Source organism: Leucoraja erinacea, chromosome 12, assembly GCF_028641065.1.
Source record: "Leucoraja erinacea ecotype New England chromosome 12, Leri_hhj_1, whole genome shotgun sequence".
NCBI classification, from domain to species: Eukaryota; Metazoa; Chordata; class Chondrichthyes; order Rajiformes; family Rajidae; genus Leucoraja; species Leucoraja erinaceus.
The window spans coordinates 16,956,265-16,982,342 of NC_073388.1; the positions used below are offsets into that span (position 1 = coordinate 16,956,265).

The 26,078-nt window shown below is 42.9% G+C and overlaps 1 protein-coding gene across 6 annotated transcripts in view; it reads left to right on the forward strand.

The window, feature by feature from the left end:
* Positions 1–26,078, forward strand: part of dlg3 (discs, large homolog 3 (Drosophila)) — a 389,240-nt gene that overhangs the window by 22,267 nt on the left and 340,895 nt on the right. For all 6 annotated transcript variants that reach the window (XM_055643654.1, XM_055643656.1, XM_055643657.1 and 3 more), the window contains one exon: positions 20,917–21,047. In XM_055643654.1, coding sequence (XP_055499629.1) covers positions 20,917–21,047 — 131 coding nt within the window. Of the gene's footprint in view, positions 1–20,916; positions 21,048–26,078 lie in introns of those variants that run through there.

Sequence of the window (26,078 nt, forward strand, 5' to 3'; positions counted from 1 at the left end):
TCTGTTTTTTAAATCGTGGGTTTCTGATTGCCCTCTACAATCTGGGGACTGTGAAGCAGGAAACATGGAGCATCCAATGCAACAATAACATTTGCACTTAATTAGCATCTTCCAGTTTCCTCCAAACCAATACCAATACCATTCCCTCAGAAGAGTTCTCCTGAACTCAAAATACATTGTTATTATATTCTTAAAAACTGAAGTAGCAGCAGATGATTGAATACAATTTTAACCATTAAAATAGTATGATTTACATCAATGTTGTGAGTGTAGACAAATGGTTCAATTGAATTACATATTTACAATGAGAGCTCAAGTTAAATGACAAGACTGTCAAACACCTTTTTTGAAACAAAGTGTTTCACATAATGGCTTCTGAGGCCAAAAATAACAAACATTCAAAGTTACTGTTGTGAGAGTTGACTCTTTGGATACATAAATATCCCAATTACTGATTGATAAAACAAACATCTCTATGGCTATATTTGATCTGCTACTGTAAATGACAAATAACTAGCTAGGATTCTTCCTTGATCTTGACCACAATGGTGCAAAATATTTTAGCTGAATTTGTCTGATGCCTGGTTTGATATAGTCCAATTAATATGGCCCCATAGTCTTGTACACGGCCTATGCATATGAGAATGTCTTACGATCATTTTTCAAGCCACATCTCTTACGTGGTCCCCTGCTGAAAGCCAGTGGAGTGCACTGCAGACAGTCCTGTTTGTTTACAAGTTATCCTTATAATTACAAAAATGATTACACTCGTATTTTACATTTTGAAATAGCTCACAAAGAATGGTTCTCCTTTTGTATTAATTTCTAACATACCATAGATGTTACACCTAGACTACAGCTGTTCTTCCCAGATACTAGTTATGACAGACTTCAGGATAGCCCATGTGCTGTGGGCACAATCTCTTGTTGGCTGGGTGTGGACAAGTTATCTGTGAAACGCTACCTGAAAAAAAAAGATCCTTGTGAGACCGCTGAGTACATTGATGTTGACCTTGCAGCAACCTTTCTGTTGACAGACATTTTGGGGTCAAGTTATTGGAAGTAATAGTGAGGGTTTGTGGTCTGTCCAGTTACTATTCATACACTGGTGTAATATTTGTATATTGGTAAGGTTATACTAACATTTTTAAAGTCATTTGATCAGACTGTGATAGGAGTCCTGGACCAGAACTAATGCGATTTGGTCTTGTGCTCGTCCCGCTGATAAATCAGGTTGTTGAATATGAACAAACATTTTGATGGTGAAGGACCTCATTGATCGCTACTCCTTCTTTGCCAGTCATGCCTTGCCAGAAAGTTGTGTCACTTCCCAAAGCTGGAGGAAGGGGAAAGGGAGAGGGCTTAGGTGGGGTGAAAAAAATGAGGGAGCGACACAATTTGATTGCTCCTGCCCGATCTGAGTTAAAAAACTGACTGAAAACATGTCGCTATTCGAGGAGACATTCAGGTCGCCCAGGGGATCAATTTGCCTCTCTTAGGATGTGGACCAGCATTTTTCCAAGATTGCAGTAGAAGTCCCCTATGGCTTCATGTATAGGCACATACATTTGTGACATCTCTACCTATGTCCATATTGTTCCCCAATTAAATTCTCATCCCAACATCTGAAGGCTTAACTAATGACACAAAATAAACAGCATTCTTCCCTTTTGTTATTCTGCCCCACCAGTAACTCAGTAACTATTTGGTGAAGTAAATGAATAGTATAGATAAAGAAACTTGTTTTCATAATCTCAGCCTTTCATAGCCAGAACAGATGTAATCAGTGTGGAAAGTAGAGATTCATGCCAATCATCTTGCACTCTTGAAAGCTCAGTAAATTCCTTTGGGATATATGATCGGTTTCAGTGATGTTGGTTGATGAAAAAGTACTGGCAAGCATACTCGTGAACTCCTTGTTCTTCCTCAAATAGTGGAATACTTTACATTCACCCATGAGAATTAAGAATGCATCGTATCTTCCAAGACTGCAGTATTTCCAAGATTGCAGCAGCCACTAGTATAGAAAAGACAAATTTCATCCAGCCCACTGGAATTTCTGAGAAATTAGCAGTCCACCAGAGGAGACAAATTGTCCTCCTAACGTGTGGCATAGTGAAAATGCATAACATACACGTTAAGTTTATTTTTACCATTATGTCTACAAATAGATATGGAAGAAAATCCCCAAAAGTATTTAAGAAACCTCTGCACGGCTTTGTTCCAGTAATGCTTAGCAGATAATTAGATTGAGGATAGGTACAGTCTTACGGCTATTAGATTGCTCAACACAAATGAACATTGAACACACAATTAAGCTGTAGTTTACATTTATGTGGTCTGATATATCAAGTAACTTTTTTAATCACTTTAAAATGACCGTTCTAGCTCTGTTCTAAGTGTCCCCTTAATCCTGTCAGATCCCACCCTGATCATATGGCCATTCACAATACTTGTATTCAGATAGATTTCATGCCCGGTAAGAATAAATTGTAGGAACTTTAATAGTTTTGGGTATAAAAATGTTCTTATTATGCCAAATAAGGTTGCGATGTTCATTAAGATGTAATCAAGAGTGACATATAAAGCAGTGGACAAGTTCAGGGACAATTTCTGAACCCTTTTATTGAGAATATGTGGATAGAAATATTAGTCAAAGGCATATATCTTGAAATATTTGACAATGTGCCACAGAATAGAACAGTACAGTGCGTGAACAAGCTTGTCAGCTCAAAATGACTGTGCTCAACATGATACCAATGTAAACAAAACTCCTCTGCTTGCATATCCCAGCATATCCATGTGCCTATCTCAAAACCTCTTAAATACCACTATCATATCCGTTTCCACAATCATCCCCTGGCATTGCTTTCCAGGCACCCACCACTCACTGTGTTTTAAAAAAAACTTAACCCAGCGCAAATCCTTTACATTTTGCTTTAGGATAAAGGTTCTGTCCGTATGCCTTATCTATGCCTCTCATAATTTGATATACTGCTATTAGGTGTTCATTGTAGATATCACAGTTGTCTACTGTATTGAATTATTGAACTGAACTGCAAACCAGGAGGCTATTTGGCTCATCGTCCATCAACTACCTTGAAGATCTATTCATATAGTTCTGTCCTAAATTTTTCCACACTTTGTTGCAATATTTTTATTTCAGATGTTTGTCATATTGTCTTTAAATGCTTCTATGGAATTTGTTTTCTCTAACCAGTATGGCTATGCATTCTAAAACTTAACTGTGTGTAATACCGCTAGTCAGCTCTGATTCAGTTACCAGCAACCTTGAATCTCCATCCTCTGGTTATTGATTATTCAGCCAGGATCCTTTTGCAAAAGAAATAGATATGGAAAGCAAACTACTTTCGATGAAAGAACGATCCATATTTACAGCTGGAAAAAAAATTGATGCAGATTGCACCGAGGAGCGATTAAAGATTGTGAGGCCTACTCGCGGCCTACAAACTAGATTGGCGCGGTCTTTCCTGCCGGGGACCGGACCAAAGCTTCAGCAGCGGTGCAGCACTGGATTCACCGCAGAGCAGGCGATGCCTTACCTGGATCGCCGTTTGAAGCTCCGGAGTGTTGGGCCTGCTGCTTCAACATAGTGGAGCTGTGGTTCGTAGAGATTCCAGCGCGGGCGGCGCTGACTTCAACATCGCGGAGTCCTGGGACCTTTTGCAGAGGGCCGCCAGCATGAATCTCCGCCCAGCGCGGCCTGTGGACTTTGGGAGCCGCGGACTCCAGTAGGAAGTGGCCGATTCGGATGTCCAAGCCGCTGAGGTTGTTCTCCCAGTCCGACGTCGGAGTTCCATCATCCTGGCGAGAGGGCCTGAACATTGGGCCGCCCGCAGGGACGACAGTGAGGGGTTTGGGAGCTCCCCGACCACGGGTGAACAACAGAGGACAACAGCGGAGGATGACTGAACTTTGGAGCCTTCCCTCAGTGGGAAACTTTGATTCCGCGGTGTGGGGATGTTTATGTTAAAGTGATCGTGTTCTGTGCTCTTTTTTATTCGTATAGCTGTATGGTGACCACACATTTCACTGTACCAATTGGTACACGTGACAAATAAATGTATCTTTTATCTTGCAGACATTGCAAAGTCTTCTGTTGCATTACAACATTGCCATTATCTGAGTGGATAGGCACGACAAGAGTATTTTGTGACTGTGCTCTGAATGTCTTGTCCCATGTAAATAGCTTGTTCTAAGCTTCCCCCCCCCCCCAGTCTAGTTTCAGTTAAAAACCACTGAGTCAAGCACTTGCGCATCTAAACTTTATTTTGACAAAACACAGTTATAGTTTCACTACTATACCTAACCACCACAGGTTCAATCGTCGCATCTGCCTGATCAAGCCCTCTTTAGCCTCTCTCGAGCAGAGACACTCCAGAAGGTCACGCAGTCCTAAGCGTTCTCCCAGAAGATCGACACAGGACCTCGTGGGAGCGGCCTTTTATAGGTCCCCGGACCTCTAGGGGCCAAACCACATAGGGGTGGTCTCTTTACAGTCCAATAACAGATATCGATTAACACAGTATATGATAGACAGTTCCCTAACCCACTATACAGTGACAAATACAATGTATTTGAAAGAAAGTTCTAGAATGAAGCAAACAAGAATAAACATCGAAACATGTGCCCTGAGATTCAAAAAGTTTCTCCAAGGCTCAACAGTTCGACCAATCATCTATTAACTGGATGACCGTCTTGCATCATTATTTATACTATTTACAATGCTTTTGCAGCAATCCAATCGAAATGATGCATTTAGGGCTTGTTTGCAAAACTGCTATACATTTTATCAATTTAGGAGAAACAAGAACACCTAGATCCCTGACCATCCTGCATACCAGTCTGAGCCTAGACTGGCTGGCGCCATTCAAAGCCTGTAAATCTCAGCTGACAAGGGTTAAGCAATTCTGACAAGTGCAGGGATCCTCCAATATGTGGTTTCTTTAATTTGGCCAATATTAACACTCACATAGCAGCATCCAGAAAAGCGAAATTTAAACAAAACATGCTATTGATCAGACATAGTTCAGTGCTCCCTCTGCAAAATCTGTACGGAGATAACCTTTTGATAAGTCACAACGTTTTTGGTTGGAAGTAAAATGAAGGTCTCCTGAATTTTTTACTAGGGAATCTGGCAAGCATCCAGATTCTCAGCAAACTAAATTATTTCGGGTTTTACAGAAGAAAGCAATCATTGCTATTTAAGTTTATTCAAACAATAAGAATACATGGGTATGGAAGCAAAAGTGCATCTGGGAAAAGACAGAGTGGACACTATTAAGATATCATCTGTTAAAGCATTCTTCCCTTGCCTTTGTGCTGTGTTGTTTGGTCCCTTTTATGAATATGACTCCAATGATCTGCCAGAAAAGCTATCTTTAGTGTGGAAAGTATAATGAGATTATTTAGTAATGTACTTTTCCACAAAGTTAAATATTGTATAACTTCATAGTGTTCTTTTGTATAGATCTATCTGCAATGCAGTTGGTGATGAAAAGAGTTTTGTAATAAATAGAATGCAGCATTATGACACAAAATATGAAAGGTATGGGGATGCACCAATCAGAGCAAATGGGTTGCAATGGTTTGATGGAGGGTTAGCTGCCAAGGTTCAAGATGTAGGCTTGGAATTCAGGGGAGCAGTAGCGGTGCTGTTGCTTGTGATGGGGGGGAAACGTGGAAAGGTGAAGTACCTTGGGATCATTCTTGTAAACCTCCTTGGTTTACAAATAGGATTTCAGTCGTATTTCATGTTATGAAAATATCAACTTGATATGGTGACCAGTGAAACTATTATGACTTCACTTACACTAACTGAAGGAACAGAGGGGACTGCTCTTTTACTAGTAAATGGTAGGAATCTCAATGTTGGCATATACAAAAAACAGGGATGTAATGCTGAGGCTCTATAAGGTGCTGGTAAGGCTGCGTTTGGAATATTGTGAGCAATTATGGGCACCATATCTGAGGAAGGGTGTCCTGGCTCTGGAGAGGGTTCCAAGGAGGTTTACAAGAATGATCCCAAGGCACTTCACCTTTCCACGTTTCCCCCCCATCACAAGCAACAGCACCGCTACTGCTCCCCTGAATTCCAAGCCTACACCTTGAACCTTGGCAGCTAACCCTCCATCAAACCATTGCAACCCATCTGCTCTGATTGGTGCATCCCCATACTTTTCATATTGATTTTAAACCTATACGGTTCTATTCAGTTTAAGTAGAGTTTATTGTCACTTGTACCGAGGTACAGTGAAAAGCATTTTGTTGGGTGCCAACCATCATCATAGATCCTTGATCTAGTCCCAGATTTGTCTGAAGATTTTTCTCACGGTGGCTTGAACCAAAGGCTCATTGGCCAGACACAGCCTATTATAGAAACAAGAGGGGATCTCATAGAAACATATAAAATTATAAAAGGACTGGACAAGCTAGATGCAGGAAAAATGTTCCCAATGTTGGGCGAGTCCAGAACCAGGGGCCACAGTCTTAGAATAAAGGGGAGGTCATTTAAGACTGAGGTGAGAAAAAACTTTTTCACCCAGAGAGTTATGAATTTATGGAATTCCCTGCCACAGAGGGCAGTGGAGGCCAAGTCACTGGATGAATTTAAGAGAGAGTTAGATAGAGCTCTAGGGGCTAGTGGAGTCAAGGGATATGGGGAGAAGGCAGGCACGGGTTATTGACAGGGGACTATCAGCCATGATCACAATGAATGGCGGTGCTGGCTCGAAGGGCCGAAGTGCCTCCTCCTGCACCTATTTTCTATGTTTCTATATTCAATGAACCTTTACAAGAAATGTTCATTTTTGCACATGTTATATGGTGTGGTCAGATTCAATTAATTTAATTTAATTGTCATTGTCAGTGTACAGTACAGAGACAACAAAATGCATTTTGTGGCATTTCGTGGTCTTCTGCAGATTAAAAAATGAATATAATTTATGTCTAACTGCACACTGGAATACTGGCCAATACTTTTGTCTGCCAAAGCATCATAAAAGGCCAGTTAAGCTGTGAATAATAAACCACATTGCTTTATAAGTCTAAGCTATGGAATTTAAGGAAAGAAGTATCAGGAAAGCTTAGCTTCCTTCGCAGGGCAATTAATCAGCTTCACAGTCGTGCTTACACAATTCTAATTAACCTTTACCCTTTTTACTTCCAAAGTGATTTTTGACAGGTCTTTTGTATCAATGTTAAAAGAGATGAAATCTATTGTACCTTGGTCTTGCACATTGGCTATTCAAAATGCGATATTTTAAATTATGTGACAAGTTGAGCTTTGGGCATTTCTATTATGTCCAAATGAGTTTCCAACTCCACGTGCATATCTCATAGAATCAGCATCTTTTCACATTAATAAGCACTCGATGCCACCCTTGCCTTTGCCCAAGTATACCTGAAAACCTCATCCATCACTTAGATACTATTGACTTGAAAATTCCTTTGCACATCTGGATGACTTCCATTCCTCTAACCTTCATTAACTCTAGGTCAAATAAAACATCATGCCTCTTCCATTTCCATCCTTTCATGAGCTTTCAGTTCATTCATCACCCTAGTGCTTGCTGACCTCCATTTCCAGGTTAATTAATGCCTCATTTTCAATGTCATTTTTGTCTTCAATCACACCATCCACCAACCCCCTTCACCCACCTCCCCCACAACCACCACCATCAATTTCTCTTATCTCCTCTCTGCATAACCTGACATGACATATGCACTCCTCGAATTCTTACATCTTGAGCCAGCCACTGATGCTCCATTGTTAATGCCTGAGCCATCAGCTATCAGTGCTCTTAGCTCCATAACTCCCTCCCTAAATGATTCTGCCTTTCTTCTGCTCCTCACTCCTTTGCCCTCCTTAAAATCTACCTCTTCATCAATCCTTTAGTCATTTGGTTTAGAATCCTCTCGTGGTTCCATCTAAGATTTTGTACATAATGCTCCATAGATGTTTCCTGCTTTTATTACCTTCAAGATATATTTGCCTGAGTATGCATTTTGTTATTTGAGCATCCAATGTGCTTCTCATGCATATTTCAAAATGTGCAGTTTGCTATTGTTACACCTCTTCTCCACAGGATGGTGCCAGATGACAGTACATTGCTTCAATGGGACACATTCAAGTGCAGAATGAATACATTGTGTTTATTGAACCTCACAAGTAATTTGGGTTTTTAAATTATAACTACATTATTTTTAATATTTTTTATCAGCATCCTGCTACCAAAATTGGTGTTTGCTGCTTAGCTGATGTTGAAATAAATTGCTTGTCCAAAGATAAAATTTTAATCAGTGAGAAGCTAATATTTATTTTCATTATTCTGAACTTGACTGGGTCACTGCACAGTGCATTAATCAGCAAGAGAGCATTTATTCTTTAAGCACACGGCGTTAGACATATTTGATAAACTAAGCATCATGTTACTAACATTTGAAATTTTGATTTTATCCTAGTTGGTTAGCTTCTGTGGGGTAGAGAGAGTGAGTGGGAGAACAAAGAAAATGGAAAGGGAGAGGTAAAAGCAGGTTATTAATAATAATTATAATAATAATAATAATAATAATAATAATGACGAATAAAAGCAATGGGAAGGGAAACATGAACCAGCAGAGCGTGACAAGGAGAAACAGGCAGCTATTTTAATAATCGAACATGGCGGCATTTACATTTCTCACCATATTTAACCTTATGAAAAAGAAATGGGAGAATCTTAATAAAAGTTATTTTCATGAAGAAGAATCACAGTCATATTAGCACTGGAGTATGGATTTAATGTGGATGAAATGTACCCATTTTGCATAATTTTCAAATATCTAGTCGCTAGTTCTAAATATAGAGCTGATACAATAGCCACTCATTGAGCACTTCTATTGATTTAGTAGGGCTCAGCAATGTTCCTGATTGCCAACAGTAGTTGGCCATTTTAAGTTGATTTATTAAGACGGTGAAAGAAGGCAGTTCTTTAGTGTAAGATATTCAACATTATTCCTGTTATCAAACTTAATGTGATTTTTTTTCTTTTGGGGAAAGTGATATCGTTGGCAAGTTGTGTGTCAACTTTCTCCACGATATCAATTCCTATGTCCACATTTATAATGGAAAACCCTTACGAAAATCACAGCATTCGATTGCTATCCAAGAGTTGGTATGCTATATTGATGTTTTAAATTGCTAAGAAAAATTGTCATCTGCCATACTTTTCTAAGTGACTGAATTTTAAAAAAGAATTCGGAATATTCAGAATAAAGACGTCCAAAGTAAAGATGTCCAGAATAAAGATCTAAAAAATGATAATCTGATGAAAATCAGAAACTGTGCCACATATATGACAATAAAATGTAAACATTATCTACCATATACATATTAAAACTCTGATCTTGTTAGTGTGTATATGTATGTGTATATGTGGTTGTCTTTATATCTTCGCGAAAAACTACGCAGTAACGATATCATTTTCTGGTTGAAATTTTTCCCGTCGAGGCCGTGAACGCCTTATCTGAATATTTCATGCTTTATTTCTCGACTTATTACTGATTAAAGTTTAAAAACATGGAACGACTTTGAAATTAAAAGCACCAGCTTCAAATTATGACGTCCCCCGTGACGCCCGCACCCCCCCCCCCCCCCCCTCCCCACCGCTCAATCCCTACTCCCCTCCCCCTCCCTCTGTCCTCTCTACACCCTCTCCACCTCTCTACCCTCTCAAACCACGCCTGCACAGTTGGGGGCTATGCGTGAGTGGATAGGACAGGGGATGGGGGGCAAAGGAGCAAATGAATAATATTAATATAATATCAAGGGGAGGGGGTTAGTGGTGTGTGAGGGGGATGGTTAGTGTGCGAGTGACGCCGCAAGCCCCCACCCCTGGGCACAGCCCAAGGCCATAGATGCCAATGTATAGGCTTTGTAGATATAAAGGTCTTTAATTTGCCCACTGAGTGTAGCAGTTATCAATGTGTCCAGCCTCGCAACCTGTATAAAAGTATGCAGCTATAATCCTCTATTTATTTGACATTGTTCTCTTTTAGAAGCAAACAGCAGGGAAACATGTAGGCAATATTGTTATCAGACAAAACCTGAGTTATGACTGGACAAAAGAGTAATTTATTATGAATGTGGTCAATTGACATTGTCGCCCTTTCATCCATTTTTAGCCAGCATTATGATTTTGTGAGATAATTCCACTTCGGATTTCAGGAAGTAGCAAGAGTATTGTTCAGCTTCATTCACTAAAACGACCTGTGGTTGTACTCTGGCGTGCCATTCACTCTCACAACACTGGAGGAACAGGGAAATACAGTTCAGGCACTATGTTGAATGGAAATAAGAATGCAGCTTTTTATTCTACAAGGCCTGAGACAATTGTCCTGATTTTCTTTTGTGTTTGTAATTACTTGTGAACTTAGGCGTGTAATTTTGTATTCGAACATCATGCTGATTTTGTGCTGCCAAGTATGAGCGCACAGAAAGAAGGCCAAGCATTCCTTTCAAATAGCACTTTTGGTGAAGATAGAAGTTCCCCATTGAGTGGAGTGAGAATGACGGAAGTGGTGTAGCGATTTTAAAGCAAAAATCAAAAAAATGATGGACTTATTCAGCTCAAGTGGGAACAATTACAGTATAATGTCCAAGCACATCCCACTGCATTGTTGGGATCAGTGATGGAAATGGGGGGGGGGGGGTACCCAGGGGGACAACGTTCCCGTAGTTTTCAGCTTCCAGTTTCCATCCTGTGCGTAAATTCGCAGCTTTATCCTGCGCTACTTAATCCAAGGGCGAGCGAACGAGCGGACAGATGAACAAAAGGAACGATCATAGAGTGTAATATATGACGTTTCGGGTCGAGACCCTTCTTCAGACCGAGTCAGAGGAAAGAGGAACAAGAGATATATAGACGGTACTAAGGACAAATGAATGGAAGATATGCCTATCCCTCCTGTTTCCCCTTCCCTTGACTGTCAATTTGCAGAAGGGTCTCGGCCCGAAATGTCACCAATTCCGCTATATGGTCGTTGCATTCGTCCGTCTGTCCGCGTGTTCCCTCGCTCTTGGTGCCGGCGCTTCTCCCATCAGACTCCACCAAACAAACACGCACGCGCGCACACACACACACACACACACACACACACACACACACACACACACACACACACACACACACACACACACACACACACACACACACACACACACACACAGGCTGTGGAGGTTGTCAATTGATATTTTTAAGGCAGAGATAGATAGAATCTTGATCAGTACGGGTGTCGGGGATCATGGAGTGAAGGTAGGAGAATGGAGTTAGGAGGGAGAGATAGATCAGCCATGATTGAATGTCGAAGTAGACTAGATGGGCCGAATGGCCTAATTTTTCTCCTATCACTTATGGCCATACGACGTTACATTTGCGTTTATGTCAAACATCTTGTAGGTTGATCTTGTTGGTTGAGCCCTTCATTATCTTCTCTGGCATGCTCCATAGGAATGATCTTGCCTGCTGTGAGCTGTCTTCAGGTCTCAGGCTCAGTCTTTACCAAACCCTACTTGTGTCAGACACTCCCCAGATGCAGACCTTGCTGTCTTATCCACGTGGACTGTTGGTGCTTGGGAGGGATAGCATAGATGGTACTGCATAGACACCAGGTATGTCCTTCTCCATTATATGTTCATAGAAGGGACAAATGCCTAACGCTAGATTCTGTGAAGGTGGCTGTGAATTTTTTCTTTTGTTCACAGAAGTTGTGCAACTACTGACTCCAAACACTACTTAACTGTCTCACTGAACTTACTACTTCATCTGCATGTGGATTGGGTTGCTCCATGCCTTATCCCTACATGAGTGTTTGTCCCCATCTGTATGTGTTTACATGGGCTATTTTGCCTGGAGGCAAAGTTTTTTTTTTAATCATTCATGGAATATGGGTCTCATATTCTGAGCCAGCATGTAATTGTCCATTCCTAGTTGCTCTTAAGAAGGGATTGGGTGTTGGTTTGCCTTCTTGAACTGCTACAGTTCTTGAGATGTGGGTATACCCATAATATTGTCAGTGATGGAATTCCAGGAAATTGACCCAATGGCGGTGAAATAATGTTTTTATATATTTCCAAGCCAGGGTGGTTTGTGGTTGCCCTTATTCATCTACCTGATAGAGGTCCTTGGATTGAAAGGTGCTATCTAAGGAGACTTGGTGAGTTGTTCCAGTGCATCCAGTGTGGATAGTACAAACTGTTACAACTGTATACTGGTTAGAGAATTGGTTGTTGGTGGAATTAATATAAAGCGGGCGGCTGTGTCCTGCATGGTGTCAAGCTGTTAAACTTAAATCATCCAGGCAAATCGAGAGTATTCTATCAAACTCCTGACTTGAGACTTGCAGTTAGTAGGCCTCGGCTTTGTGGAGTTAGGAGGCGAGTTATTCTATGCAGAGTTCCCAGTCTTTAATTTCCTCTAAGTTTTTAGAGATACAGCGCAGAAACAGGCCCTTCGGCCCTCCAAGTCCATGCCGACCAGCAATCCCCGCACTTTAATACTATCCTACACACACTGGGGACAATTTACACATATACCAAGCCAATTAACCTACCTACCTGTACATCTTTGGAGTGTGGGAAGAAACCGAAGATCTCGACGAAAACCCATGCGGTCACGGGGAGAACGTATAAACTCCGTACAGACAGCACTCGTAGTTGGGATCGAACACGGATCTCTGGCACTGCAAGCGCTGTAAAGGGCCTGTTCCACTGCTGCAACCTAATTTGCGAGTTTAGAAGAGTTTGCGCTTGACTAACGCTCGCAGCATGGTCGGTTTGGTTGAGGAAAATTTTTCACCATGCTGAAAAACTTTCCGCGAGTAAAAATTGGTCGGCACGGTTCTTTTAGACTCGTAGTGCAGTGGAGTGGGGTCGCTAGGCAGTCGAGGTAGCTGTAGGCAATCTCCTTTGCTGACCTGGCATTTTAATTGGCTCATTGGAGTATTCAGAACCAAGGCAAACCGACCGGTAATGTTAAATGCCCGCTAAACTTTATTAAAAGTTGTCTGGCTTCTTAAAAATGTCTCCACTCCTTCTCCCCTCCTTTCTCCCCCCCCCTTTCTCCCCCCCCCTTTTTTCTCCCCTCTCTTTCCCCCCCCCCCCCCCCCCTTTCTCCCCCCCCCCCCTTTCTCCCCCCCCCCCTCCCCTTTTCCCCCCCTCCCTTTCCTCCCCCCTTTCTCTTTTCTCCCCCCCCCCTCTTTCTTTCTTTCCCCCCCCCTTTCTCCCCCCCCCCCTTTCTCCCCCCCCCCTTTTCTCCCTCCCCCTTTCTTTCCCCCCTTTTCTCCCCCCCCCCTTTCTCCCTTTCCCCCCCTCCCTTTCTCCCCCCCCCCTTTCTCCTCCCCTCCTTTTCTTTTCTCCCCCCCCCTTTCCCCCCCCCTTTCTCCCCCCCCTTTCCCCCCCCCCCCTTTCTTTCCCCCTTTCTCCCCCCCCTTTCCCCCCCCTTTCTCCCCCCCCCCCCCCCCTCTCCCTCCCTCTCCCCCCTCCCCCCTCCCCCTCTCCCCCCTCCCTCTCCCCCCCCCCTTTCTCCCCCCCCCCCTTCCCTTTCTCTCCCCCCCCTTCGCTTCCCCCCCCCCCCCCCTTTCCTCCCCCCCCCTTCCACCCCCCACCCCTCGCTCCCCCTCCCCCCCCCCGCGCTCTCTAAAGGACTTACCGTAAACCCTGCCAGCCGACTTTTACCTTCCTGTTCATCGCGGGTGTGAATTTCAGACAGCGCTCCCCCCCACTTTCCCTGGCCCCCGCCTTTGCGATGTGTTTGTGTGTGTGTTGACGGTCGATCCAGCTCGCGGTTTCATCAGGCGAGTGCCCTCGAGCTTGAAGGTCGAAAACAGTCGCTGAAAAGTCGTGTTAGTGGGACAGGTCCTTAAGGGAGCAACTCTCCTGCTGCACCACCGTGCCTCTTGTAGCCGCATTTTGTATGTGACTACTCTAGTTCAGTTTATGCTCAGTGGTCATCTCCAGGACATTGATAGTGGGGGATTCAGTGATGGTAATGCCGTGCAGTGTCGGGGGATGATAACTGGATTTTTGTTTGTTTGATATCATCATTGCTTGGGATTTGCATGGTGCACATTTTACTTGTCAGCTATCAACACAGGCCTGGATGTTGTCCATCCCTTGCAGCATGTGGTTGTGAACTGCTTTATTGTGCAGTTCCAAACCCTCACGCTACCCTGAACTCCTCAGAGATGTCTTGTGGCTGAGATGATTGCCCTCCAATCATTCGATCATCTTCATTTGTGCTGGTTAGAATTTCAACCAGTGAGTATTAACCAGTAACCAATAACAGCAAAATGCAATATTCAGGGTATTTCTCTTTGTAATGCACGTATTTGCAGGTTGAGGAGGTGTGGGGGGAGAAGAAGCTACGTCTGTGCGAACTGGAAGTTAGTGAGTGGAATGTGAACTGAGGAGCGATCACAAGAGCAGATTCTGATTCTGAAATTGCCATCAGAATGCTATTAGTGGCTACTGTGAAGGCAGCAAGCAAGAGGTTGCTGCAGGAGGTGAAATTGTGTTTGGAATGAGAATGAGAGGCAGTAAAGTGTGTCCTTGATTGCTGTTGATAGATGTATTACAGTGGTGAGAATTGATCAGAGTGCTGGTGGCTGGGGAGCGGGGGTGGGGTGTTAAGGGCTTTTGCCAGTTGTTGATGCACACAGCGAAATAGAGAGTCATAGTCTGAAATGTATTATTTAGGAAGTTATTGCTGGAATTCATTATTAAGGGAACAGTGGCAAGACATTTAGAAAATCACAGTACAGATAAAGAGAGTCAACAAGGTTTTATGAAAGAGAAATAGTGCATGGCAAATGTATTAGAATTCTCCAAAATAAGTGAGTTCATGCATCAGCAGTGATCCATAGGGCCCTTCAGACGACACCTACTTATATATTTGGGGGCAGGGGCCCTGAAGGTTAATGCTGGGATAAATCCTAAGGATTTTTATGAAGTGATGCAAAAAAGTTCAATGACCCTATGCATCTGGTCGTCCAGAAAGATGCCTTCAAATGTCACATCCCACTTCACTACTCAATGCACTAAGATACTACTACAGGTGCACAACCTTTTATCCGGTGTTCCAGAAACCGAAAAGCTCCGAAAACCGGCCATTTTTTCCAGATGTCGTCTGCGCACCAAAGCTCGCGTTTGGCGCCAAACTTGACCCAAAACGACCCACGGTCAACCCAGGTCTGTACTACTGTAGGGGCTGCCTCCTCCCTGGAGACCGGGAGACGCTTAAACATCTGTAAATCATTGCTTAAATGTTAGTCAGTTAGTTTGGAGGGCTTTTATGTGAAGGGGGGTGAAGGGGTAAACTTTAATTCTTAGTCCCCTACCTGGTCGGAGAGGCGGGGAGCGGTCAATGCATTACCGGGTCGCCGTGCAGTAAGCTCCGCAGCGCTGTGGCCGGTGGGGCTGCGGGCGACGCCGGTTGAAGCTCCGACCCCGGCAACTCTACCCCTGGCTGCGTGGCGCTCCAAATCCAGCGCGCCCCAGCTCCACGAATGTCGGGAGTCGGCGGCATCGCAGCGCTGGGATACCAGCGGGGAGCGGGCAATGCCTAACCGGGTCGCCGTGCGGCAAGCTCCGGAGCGCTGTGGCCGCCGACACACAACATCGCGGAGCGTCGCTGGATTTGGAGCCGCGCAGCCAGGGGTAGAGTTGCCGGGGTGGGAGCTCCAACCGGCGCCGCCCGCGGCCGGACGGAGCCCCCAGCTCCGCGGCTCCAAATCCAGCGACGCTCCGCGATGTTGTGTGTCGGCGGCCACAGCGTTCCGGAGCTTGCCGCACGGCGACCCGGTAAGGCATTGCCCGCTCCCCGCTGGTATCCCAGCGCGACGCCGCCGACTCCCGACATTCCCGGAGCTGGGACGTCCGGCCGCGGGCCGCGCTGGATTTGGAGCCGCGCAGCCAGGGGTAGAGTTGCCGGGGTCGGAGCTACAACCGGCGCCGCCCGCGGCCGGACGGAGCCCCCAGCTCCGCGAGGTTGGGAGTCGCCGACCAGGTAGGGGACTAAGAATTAAAGTTTCCCCCTTCACCCCGACTCCACCACCGCCACCACATAAAATCCCTCCAAACTAACTGACTAACATTTATGCAATGATTCTCCCGGTCACCGGGGAGGAGGCAGCAGCTCCAGACTTTTCAAGCCGCCCGCGCTACCTACCTAATCTACGCTAAAAATCTTCCATTCTGAAATCCGAAAATGTCCGAAATCCGACAAGTGTCTGGTCCGAAGGCTTTCGGATAAAAGGTTGTGCACCTGTATTCATAGCAATGTTACAAAATTTTGAGATTTAAAAAATCAAGTCTGCAATTTATCCCATCAGATAAAGCATAACAATAAGTTTAATTTGACACCTAATTCACTTTCATATCTCAAGTAATAAAAAAGTTATGGCCATTTGCATACTCGGAAATTAGCATCTTGTTCCCTATTGATTTTCTATGGACATAACAAAAAAGCTGTGATCAAGGACAGTCAAAAGCCCATAACCTTCTTAAAAATTAAGAGAACTGAATGAAATTTTCAGTTATCATAGATTGAAGCATTCTGAAACAAATATAAAATAATCTTACTTGGTTGACCTGATATGAAAGCATATAATTCGTTATTTACCCAATTGTAGTTAATTTCAAACTTCAATTACTAGATCTAAACATCTATCCATTTCTTAATAAATGATTAACATTTTTAAATAGCCCAAGTGTCCAAATAATATTCATAAATAATTCACAATAAAACATGATTTTTAAATCTCATTTACATCAATTTATAGGCCAAATGGAAGGAATTTAGTGTTCAATTGCTGTGAATTAAAGTCTATTTTAAATCGGCTTTCTAGTGGGTTCCTGTGAACGCGCTGGTTTAGAACGTTCACATTGCAGTGGATTTGTGCCTCAAATGCCCAGAAAAATACTGCGGGATATAAAGAGCCCAAAATGAGCTACTCGCTATAGAAAACTTTATACACAGGGTTATATACAAGCCCCTTTTAATGTAAAAATAAGGTACATACCTTTAATTGTTTGCTTTATAAAACCCTGGGGCTGCGAGAGGTCGCGGGTTGAGAGAGTGATTTTTAAATTACTATAACTATTATACTAGGCCATAAAAACTAATAATACCTTTTGCGACGGGGTCTTTCAGCGATTTTCCGTTAATGATTTACTAGGCTGAACATTTTCGATTGCAACAGCCTAGTAAAAATCGCGTTTTAAACCCGCCCCCTCTAAACAGCGGCAAAATCACGCACACGGCCTGGGGGCAGATTCTCATCGACGATTCAGGTAGGTTTTGTAACATACCTACTATTCACCTTTCAACAGTATCTCTCTATCTAACATCTAAGACAGTTAGCAGTGCTGTAAGCCTCGTAATTTGCATGAACAGCCAACAATTTATCCATAACAACTCCATCACTGTAGCATACTCGTGTATCTCCCACTTGCATAACTTGAATTATCTCGCAAGACATGAGAATCCATACTTGTACACAATAACAGTTAGCCAAGGAAGAACACATGCAGCTGATTCACCTTGGCTGACTCATTCTCACCAGAGTTGACTCCTTCACTTAAGACTGTTACTGGAATGGATATTGCAAAGCACGTGGTCAGTGAATGAATGACACTTTTGTGTCACCTTTGTCCCACTCTCCACATAGCTTCGAACTTCAACATGATCAGCTTGTGGTAGAAGAACAAGGGAAGGAAGATGAAGATATCCACAAAATACTGGAGTAACTCAGCGGGCCAGGCAGCATCTCTGGAAAGAAGGAATGGGTGACATTTCAGGTCGAGAGCCTTCTTCAGACTGAAATGGCGCCCATTCCCGAAAAGTCACCCCTTCTGCCTGTCCCGCTCAATTACTCCAGCATTTTGTTTAAACCAGCTTCTGCAGTTCCCTCCTACACACGATGAAGATATGGTGTCTCTTGGATTAGTATCCTGACCACTACCTCACATGCTGTTATGCAGGATAATTTAGAATTTAGCCTAAAGCTGTGATATCACGAAGTGGACAGCAAACATTAACCACTGGAAATGATGAATGCTTCCTTTAAACAACACTTGTATGACTATGTGTAGGAAGGAACTGCAGAGGCTGGTTTAAACCGAAGATAAACACAAAAAGCTGGAGTAACCCAGCAGGACAAGCAGCATCTCTGGGAGGGGGGTGGGGAAGGAATGGGTGATGTTTCGGGTAGAGACCCTTCAGCCTGAAAGTCACTGGAAAGGGAAATGAGAGATGCAGACGATGATGTAAAGAGATATAAAACAATGAATGAAAGATATGCAAAAAGGTAATGATGATAAAGGAAACAGGCCATTGTTAGCTGTTTATTGGATGAAAACGAGAAGCGGCTGCGACTTGGGTGGGGGAGGGATGGAGTGAGAGGGAATGCTGGGGTTACTTGAAGTTGGAGAAATCAATATTTATACCACTGGGCTGTAAGCTACACAAACAAAATATGAGATGCTGTTCCTCCAATTTGTGTTTTGCCTCACTCTGCCAATGGAGGGGGCCTAGGACAGAAAGGTCTGTGTGGGAATGGGAAGGAGAATTAAAGTGATTAGCAACCGGGAGATCAGATAGCTCCAGGCGGACTGAGGTATTCAGCAAAACGATCGTCCAGTCTACGTTTGGACTCGCTGATGTACGAGTCCACATCTTGAACAACAGATACAGTAGATGAGGTTGGAAGAGGTGCAAGTGAACCTCTGCCTAACCTGAAGGGACTGTCGGGGTCCCTGGACAGAGTCGAGGGAGGAGGTATTGGGACATGTGTTGCATCTTCTGCAGTTGCAGGGGAAGGTACCTGGCGAGGGGGTGGTTTTGTTGGAAGGGATGAGTTAACCAGGGAGTTGCGAAGGGAACGGTCTCTGCAGCAGGCGAAAAAGGATGACGATGAGAAGGTGTGACTAGTGGTAGGATCCCGTTGGTGGTGCCGAAAACGTTGGAGGATTATGTGTTGTATGTGCGGGCTGATGGGGTGAAAGGTAAGGACTAGGGGGACTCTGCCTCTGTTGCGACTAGGGAGAGGGGGAGCAAGGGTGGAGCTGCAGGGTACCAAGGAGACAAGTGTGAGGGCCTTGTCTATGATGGGAGAGGGGAACCCCCGTTCCTTAAAGAATTAGGACATTAGATTAAATTAGATTAGATATAATTTAATTGCCACACAACCAAAGTCGGTGGAATTTGGGTTGCCAGCAGCGGTACAGTAATAAAGAACACACAACCACAATAAACATTTTACACAAACATCCACCACAGCATTCATCACTGTGGTGGAAGGCACAGAACTTGGCCAGTCCTCCTCCATTTTCCCCCGTGGTCGAGACCTCCACCCTCCACAGCCGTTGCTGCGGGTGTCCAGATGGTAAGGGACAATGTCAAAGTGAGTCCAGGATCGGCTCTTCCCAACCAGAGACCGCGGCTTCAGGCTGGTGTAGGCCGCAGGCCGGCGGTCAAAGTTTTAAAGTACCTGCCGTGCCGCAGCCGGAAGCACCGCAGTCTGCAGGGCCGGCGGTCGAAGCTCCCCTCATGGGGAGATGGTAAGTCCATACCGCGCCCGCGGTAGAAGACGGCCGCGGGCCGGCGGTGGAAGCTTCTTCTTCCCCCGGGTCCTCCACGAGGGATCCCGGGCTGTAGCCGCCGCATCAGCTGGAGTTGTGCAGACGGCTGCTTCTCGGATCTCGGATGTCCTGGCATGGAACACCTCATCTTGTGCGCAGATGTGGCATAGATGGAGGAATTGGCATTAGGGGATAGAGTCATTGCAGGAAGTAGGATGGGAAGAAGTGTGGTCGAGATAGTTGTGGGAGTCAGTCGATAGTCTATCTCCTTTAATGGAGACTGTGAGATCAAGAAAGGGGAGGAAGGTGTCGGAGATGGTCCAAGTGATTTGCTATAGACTGATACCTGCTTGACTATACCTGAAAGTGTCTGATACCTGCTTGAATCTTTCAAAAGCTACAATGTGCTAGATAACACTTAAACAAATTAAACTGAAGCAAATAAAGGCAAACAGAAGAACCAATCTTGGAGGGGGAGAGAGAGAGAGATGGGGAAAAAATACTAAATAATGTGAGTGCCCGTGAATGAGGGACATACCTGCAAGCCAGCTAGGAAACCCGTTCGACTGGAGCCCTTAATGACCTGACCCAATTAAATGCAATACCTGTTAAAATCTTTTCCATCCACCAATACATCCAATTGGTTCAAATGGTAATTGTACCCGCATCAAACAGCTTTAAGAAATTCTCCGTGAATACCTTCAGTAATAAATGAAAGTCAAAACACAATTGGTGACACATCATGTTAATACGATGTTAATAGAGACATTTAACAAGCGCTTAACAATGACACCCCCCACTGTCTCGCGGAAAGCGGAGATTTTAATAGATTTTTTTTCACCGAATTTCAAAATCCAGATTACAAAACATGTGGGGGGAGAGGATTGTCCCCATCTCTCAAAGCATGGGAGGGGCATGTCCTCCCCCCGCATCCCCCTGGGATTTCCGCTCATGAACATGGCAACACTGGACTCAAATCAGTGTTTCCATTTTTTTGTCTATTCTGCATCTTACCCCCCTCTCCATACCACTCACAAATCCAAGACACATACTATCAAAATGGGATATTAATGCCACCAAACATTGCACCATAACATTGCAAGTTGATTAGGTTTGGGGATATGTTACATTGATGATAGAGTGTAACTCAGTTTGGGTTCATGAGTTTTATTGTTGGTTTAGAGTGATGAAACTCAATTCAGTAAAATTACAAATTGTGTGTTTGAAGGGAGTTAATTTCTTCTTCATGATTTATATTGTCTGTTTTCTTTCCATAGACATCAAGGAATTTTATGAAGCGACCTTAGTTGCTGTACTTACTGATCAGAAGCCTGTAGCAAGCAATCAATTTTCAGCTCAGATGGGGAGGACATCATCAGAAACAAGCATTGAACTTATCAATCCAGAGGTGAGCAATTCAATTATCCCCATCAGAGCAAAATGATAGGTGTTGGAAATTCAAAAATGAAACTACAGCTTGTTTAGGTTAAGTGTAGCTTTAAGAACTTTGTGTATCATGTGTTATGACCGATAAATTGTTGTAAAAGATGCAGCTACTAGTTGAGAGTTCGCCATCTTCATTGATGGATGTTTTGTAGCTATTTCATGCCTGTGCAAGTAGAAATATTAAAGAGGCTATGGGTACGGCATTATTATTTAGTGTTCAATGTTACCGCTTGAGAGATGGTCAACATAGAGATGGTCAACAAAGGAAATAAATAATGAAGTCCTCTAAGCCAAACATCTTATCAGCAGATAGCAGACATGGTGGGTATGAGTGGGCTCACCCATTTGCCCTATGTGGGGAAAAGGTGGAAAGTTGGTGGAAATGAAAATAACATAGATGTCCTAGAAGATGAACCTGAAGAGTGCAGCACGGCTGTAAGTGAGAACCAGAAAACAAATTGTTGCTAGTGGTAGGGCTGCAGATAAATGAGATATTGTTGAGTTTTTTGGCAGAAAATCAAGGTCCCATATAAGGTCAGTCTAGGGGCATTCTAATCTGCCACCACCTAGTACAGGAGCCTGAAGACTGCAACGACCAGGTTCAGGAATAGCTACTTCCCCACAGCTATCAGGCTATTAAACCTGGCTCGGACAAAACTCTGATCATTAATAACCCATTATCTGTTATTTGCACTTTATCAGTGTATTTATTAATGTGTGTATATATTTATATAATGGTATATGGACACACTGATCTGTTTTGTAGTAAATTCCTACTAAGTTCTGTGTGCTGAAGCAAAGCAAGAATTTTATTGCCCTATCAGGGATACATGACATTAAACTCACTTGAACTTGAACTTGAACTAGTAATAAAAGTGAGGTACATGCATCCTAGTGAGCAGAGGGAATAATTGACAAACATATAATCAGGCAGGAGAATTGCCAGAATGGTGCAATCTCCAGATCTATGTAGATTGGACAATGCAGATTCCCAAAACGGGAGCAATGGCAAATGAGAAAATGTAGCTGAAATTGTGAGATGCATTGGACTTCTTGTACGAGGGAAGATGTAGAATAGTTGACAGGATAGAGATAGCATTGTCTCTCAGTGCATGATTCTGAGGTGCAAGCAGCAAGTCAGTTTGTAGGCCAGGGCAAATGCAATGTGAAGAATGTATAATGTTTGGTTGCTCCGAGATTTAGACGAGTCCAATTAGCTTTCACGGTTAAGAACCAGTAATCATGGTCATACATTTTATTGAATTATTCAGAATGATTCTGAAAGGTTCAGAGCTTTGGACAACGTGGAGATCCTGTAAATGCTCACACTTTGGGTTCATGGCTTTACCCAAACAAACTATTGATCAGATGGTCTTGAGTGAGGCTCCAACAAAGTAGATGTAGAAAACATTATTTAATTGACGGCTTTGCAATTTCCCGTGACAGTGAAAGGAAATATAATCCAGGATGAGATTTCTAGGTTCTAACCAGGACAAGTGAAAGACAGTTCATTATGGTTTGCTCATGTCAAAGGAATTATTTTGAAGATTGACGTGGTGATCACAGAACAATGAGACTATTTGGAATCTTCAATGCAATGTATTTCAGAGCAAGAGGCCTGTCAGGCTAACAGGAGTAAGTCAGTTCACTGACGTTTCAGGACAACAGCTGGACCATGAAGGGAAAATCAAAAGGTTCAGCACAAGGTGCTGCATCGAGGGAATATCAATGTAATCTGGCATTGATAATTCTGATGGAGAAATTGGGACTGTGACTTCTGGGGAAGAAGTCAGCATCTACAAGACTAGTTTTGATTGCTCCACTGCCTATTATCCTGAACCAAGTGTAGGTTGAGCTAGATGCTTTAAGAGGCAATTGCTTTGTGATGTGACAGCAGTACATTGCTATGAGGATCCTACATGGGGTGTCACAACAAATATAGATCTATTTACATCAGCTCAAAACATTGTAGTCAGGTTCTGGCAAGATCAACTGAAAACAGCCGTGGCAGACGTGTAAACTTGGCGACAATCCATGAGGAAAATCACTGGAGGTGACTTTGTTACTTCAAACACATAGCTGGATTGAAGAAAGGTCCAGTACCTGCAGGGAATCGGCATGGAAGATAGGATGTAAGACAATGTGAAGACACAACATTAAGAGTCGTAAAAAGTAACCAAAGTAGACATGGTGATGTGTTTAAGAAGGAACTGCAGATGCTGGAAAATCAAAGGTACACAAAAATGCTGGAGAAATTCAGCGGGTGCAGCAGCATCTATGGAACGAAGGAAATAGGCAACGTTTCGGGCCGAAACCCTTCTTCAGACTGATGAAGTGTTTTGGCCCGAAACGTTGCCTATTTCCTTTGCTCCATAGATGCTGCTGCACCCGCTGAGTTTCTCCAGCATTTTTGTGTACCTTAGACATGGTGATGACTGACTTCACAGAATCCAGTAATGAATCAAATTAAATGTATAATTGTGTTCAGTGTACTTATTGATAAGAATTATTACACTCTTTGCTATAGCTTATGTGAAATTACCTTATAAAGGTGACGTGTAGGATGGTGGTCAAAGATATGTAATACATCTTCAAAGTTATGAAACAATTACATTAAAATAATAATTGCAGAACAGGGCATGAACCCACATATTTGAAGCCAAGTGATTTACTGAAGTTAAACGTGCCTGCCGTGGATATTTCAGAGATGGCGTGCAGCTAGAAGTTAAGAGTTCAGTGAATGGAGACACAAGGGATGAAGTGAATTTATAGTTTGTAGAATTTGCAACTGTATATTGATATGAATAGTTGACTGGTTGTACATACCTAATGGTTTGGGCAGGTTTTTTTTTTATCCAAAGGAGAAACAGTAGTGTAAAAAATGAGTGCACTTTGAGATACGATTTTGATATAGTGCACCAGATATTGTTGTTGGTTCAAAGTTTACCACTTTAGCATCACCTTCACTATTTGCCTTTGCAAGTTGCAATTGAGAGGACCTATAGGCCTTTCATATTTATTTATAGAAATAAAAAATGATGGAAACACAACTGGTCAATCAACTTTGACGGTAAGAATGGACAGGTTACAGGGCTGGATTGTGCTAACTTTCATCCAGCATTTATTCAGGAAGTTATTGGCTTTCAGCTATTGGATGACTGGTGAATTTTGTACTTGTATTTATGTTTCCTGAAGTGTGGAAGTCCCAGATAAACTGTGGATCAGATGTTGTTTAATTGGACTTTCTATTGGGCCTCTGGACTCATTGCATTTAGCAGTGGAGCACAGATTAGCTGGAGAGAGAATACCTGTAAAACAATACCTGTAAAGATTTTCCAGTGTAAATTCCTATATAGAAGCATGTGCAATAGCATGGGAATTTAGGGGATGAGTGCTTGAATCAGACCTCTTTGATTGCAAGGGCTTTCTTGAATTGGACATTTCATTAGGAGATGTGTTCCTAGCTGAGTTTAATAGAAGGACCTGTTCTTCTATTTCACAAACAAATAATTACATTTCTATAGCTAGACTGCATAGGAATGAATTGATCTTTTAACTTATTATTTCCTGGGATGTTATATAGTTTACTACATTTAGCAGATCCAAAATAGAAGGAACCAAATATGGTGAATTTATTTTCCACTTGAGACCTATTATTTTTCAGAGAGTATTGTTCAGTGAATTCTGCATATTACCACCCAGTGTCATTACAATGTCGCAAGGAAGTATTGACCTTCTGAGATAACTCAGATTGTTGTAGAACCATGACCAACTGAAAATTATAAACCTAGAATTAATTGATCATCAAGGTAAAATTCTAAAATGCTGCATTGGCTGAAATATTGATGGAAAAATATGAAAAAAGGATATTAATAAACCACTGATCAGTAATTACATCAAACATGCAAGAAACTGAGAGCTTTATTAGACATGGTTTGGGGAAAATAATCCTAGTCTGCATTCTATGACCTGCAGTTTTTAATAGGTGTGGCATCATCCTGTTGGGAGCACTGCCAACTCTGAGTGATGCTGCATTATTGCTTACAGCCATCATTAGAATGAAGTTGCTGGTTGCTTTCAGAACAATGGCTCAGACATAGCTCCGTATTTACCCTTGTGGGTATTTTCAGATTGCATTCTGTCACTGATCTCCATCTGTAATCTCACATTGGGACAGGAGCTTGCTGAGATCCTTCTGTACCTTGGCTGGAAACCTGCTGTGAAATCAATAGGCCCATTCATTTCAATGATGATTGCACACCTACAAGGAAGAGAACTGAGAGTATGCTAAGTTATAAATTGAACTACTTGCACTCGCTGTGAGTGATTATTTATTTAATTAATTATGTTTTCACATTTTTAGATTGCTTAAATTTGAATAATTTTGAATTATTTTGGGTTGTTTCATTTTGAATAGGTTTTAATGTTTGTGAATCCCAAAGACATTCAGAAGCATTAAAGAAAGCAAGATAACTTTGCTAGACATCACGGCTGGAGTGCAGCTTTACCATCTCACAGCTTTCCAGAGGCGTTTCATGGAGAGTTATGTCCTGATCAATCCAGATGATCAAGTTATATTGTTTGAGGACCACACGCCACACAGAGAGTCACAATTTAACTCTAAAATGGTCATGGCTGTATGATCAGCCTTGAGGAGCTGAACCAGGTAATTTCAGGACTATGGCAAATGAGAACAGTGAATGTGGGAGTGGTCCCCATTCAGTAAAATCTAGGTCAATACCTACTTGCAGCATTAAATCTTTTAGGGATGCACAACTGCAAGTTTCAGCAGCACAGTTAGACGCACAAAGCTGGAGTAACTCAGTAAAACATGTAGTATCTCTGGAGAGAATGAACGGGTGACGTTTCAGGTCAAGACTCTTCATCGGTCTGATGAAAGGTCTCGACCCGAAACGTTACCCGTTCCTTCTCTCTAGAGATGCTGCCTGGCCCGCTGAGTTACTCCAGCTTTTTGTGTCTATCTTCGGTGTAA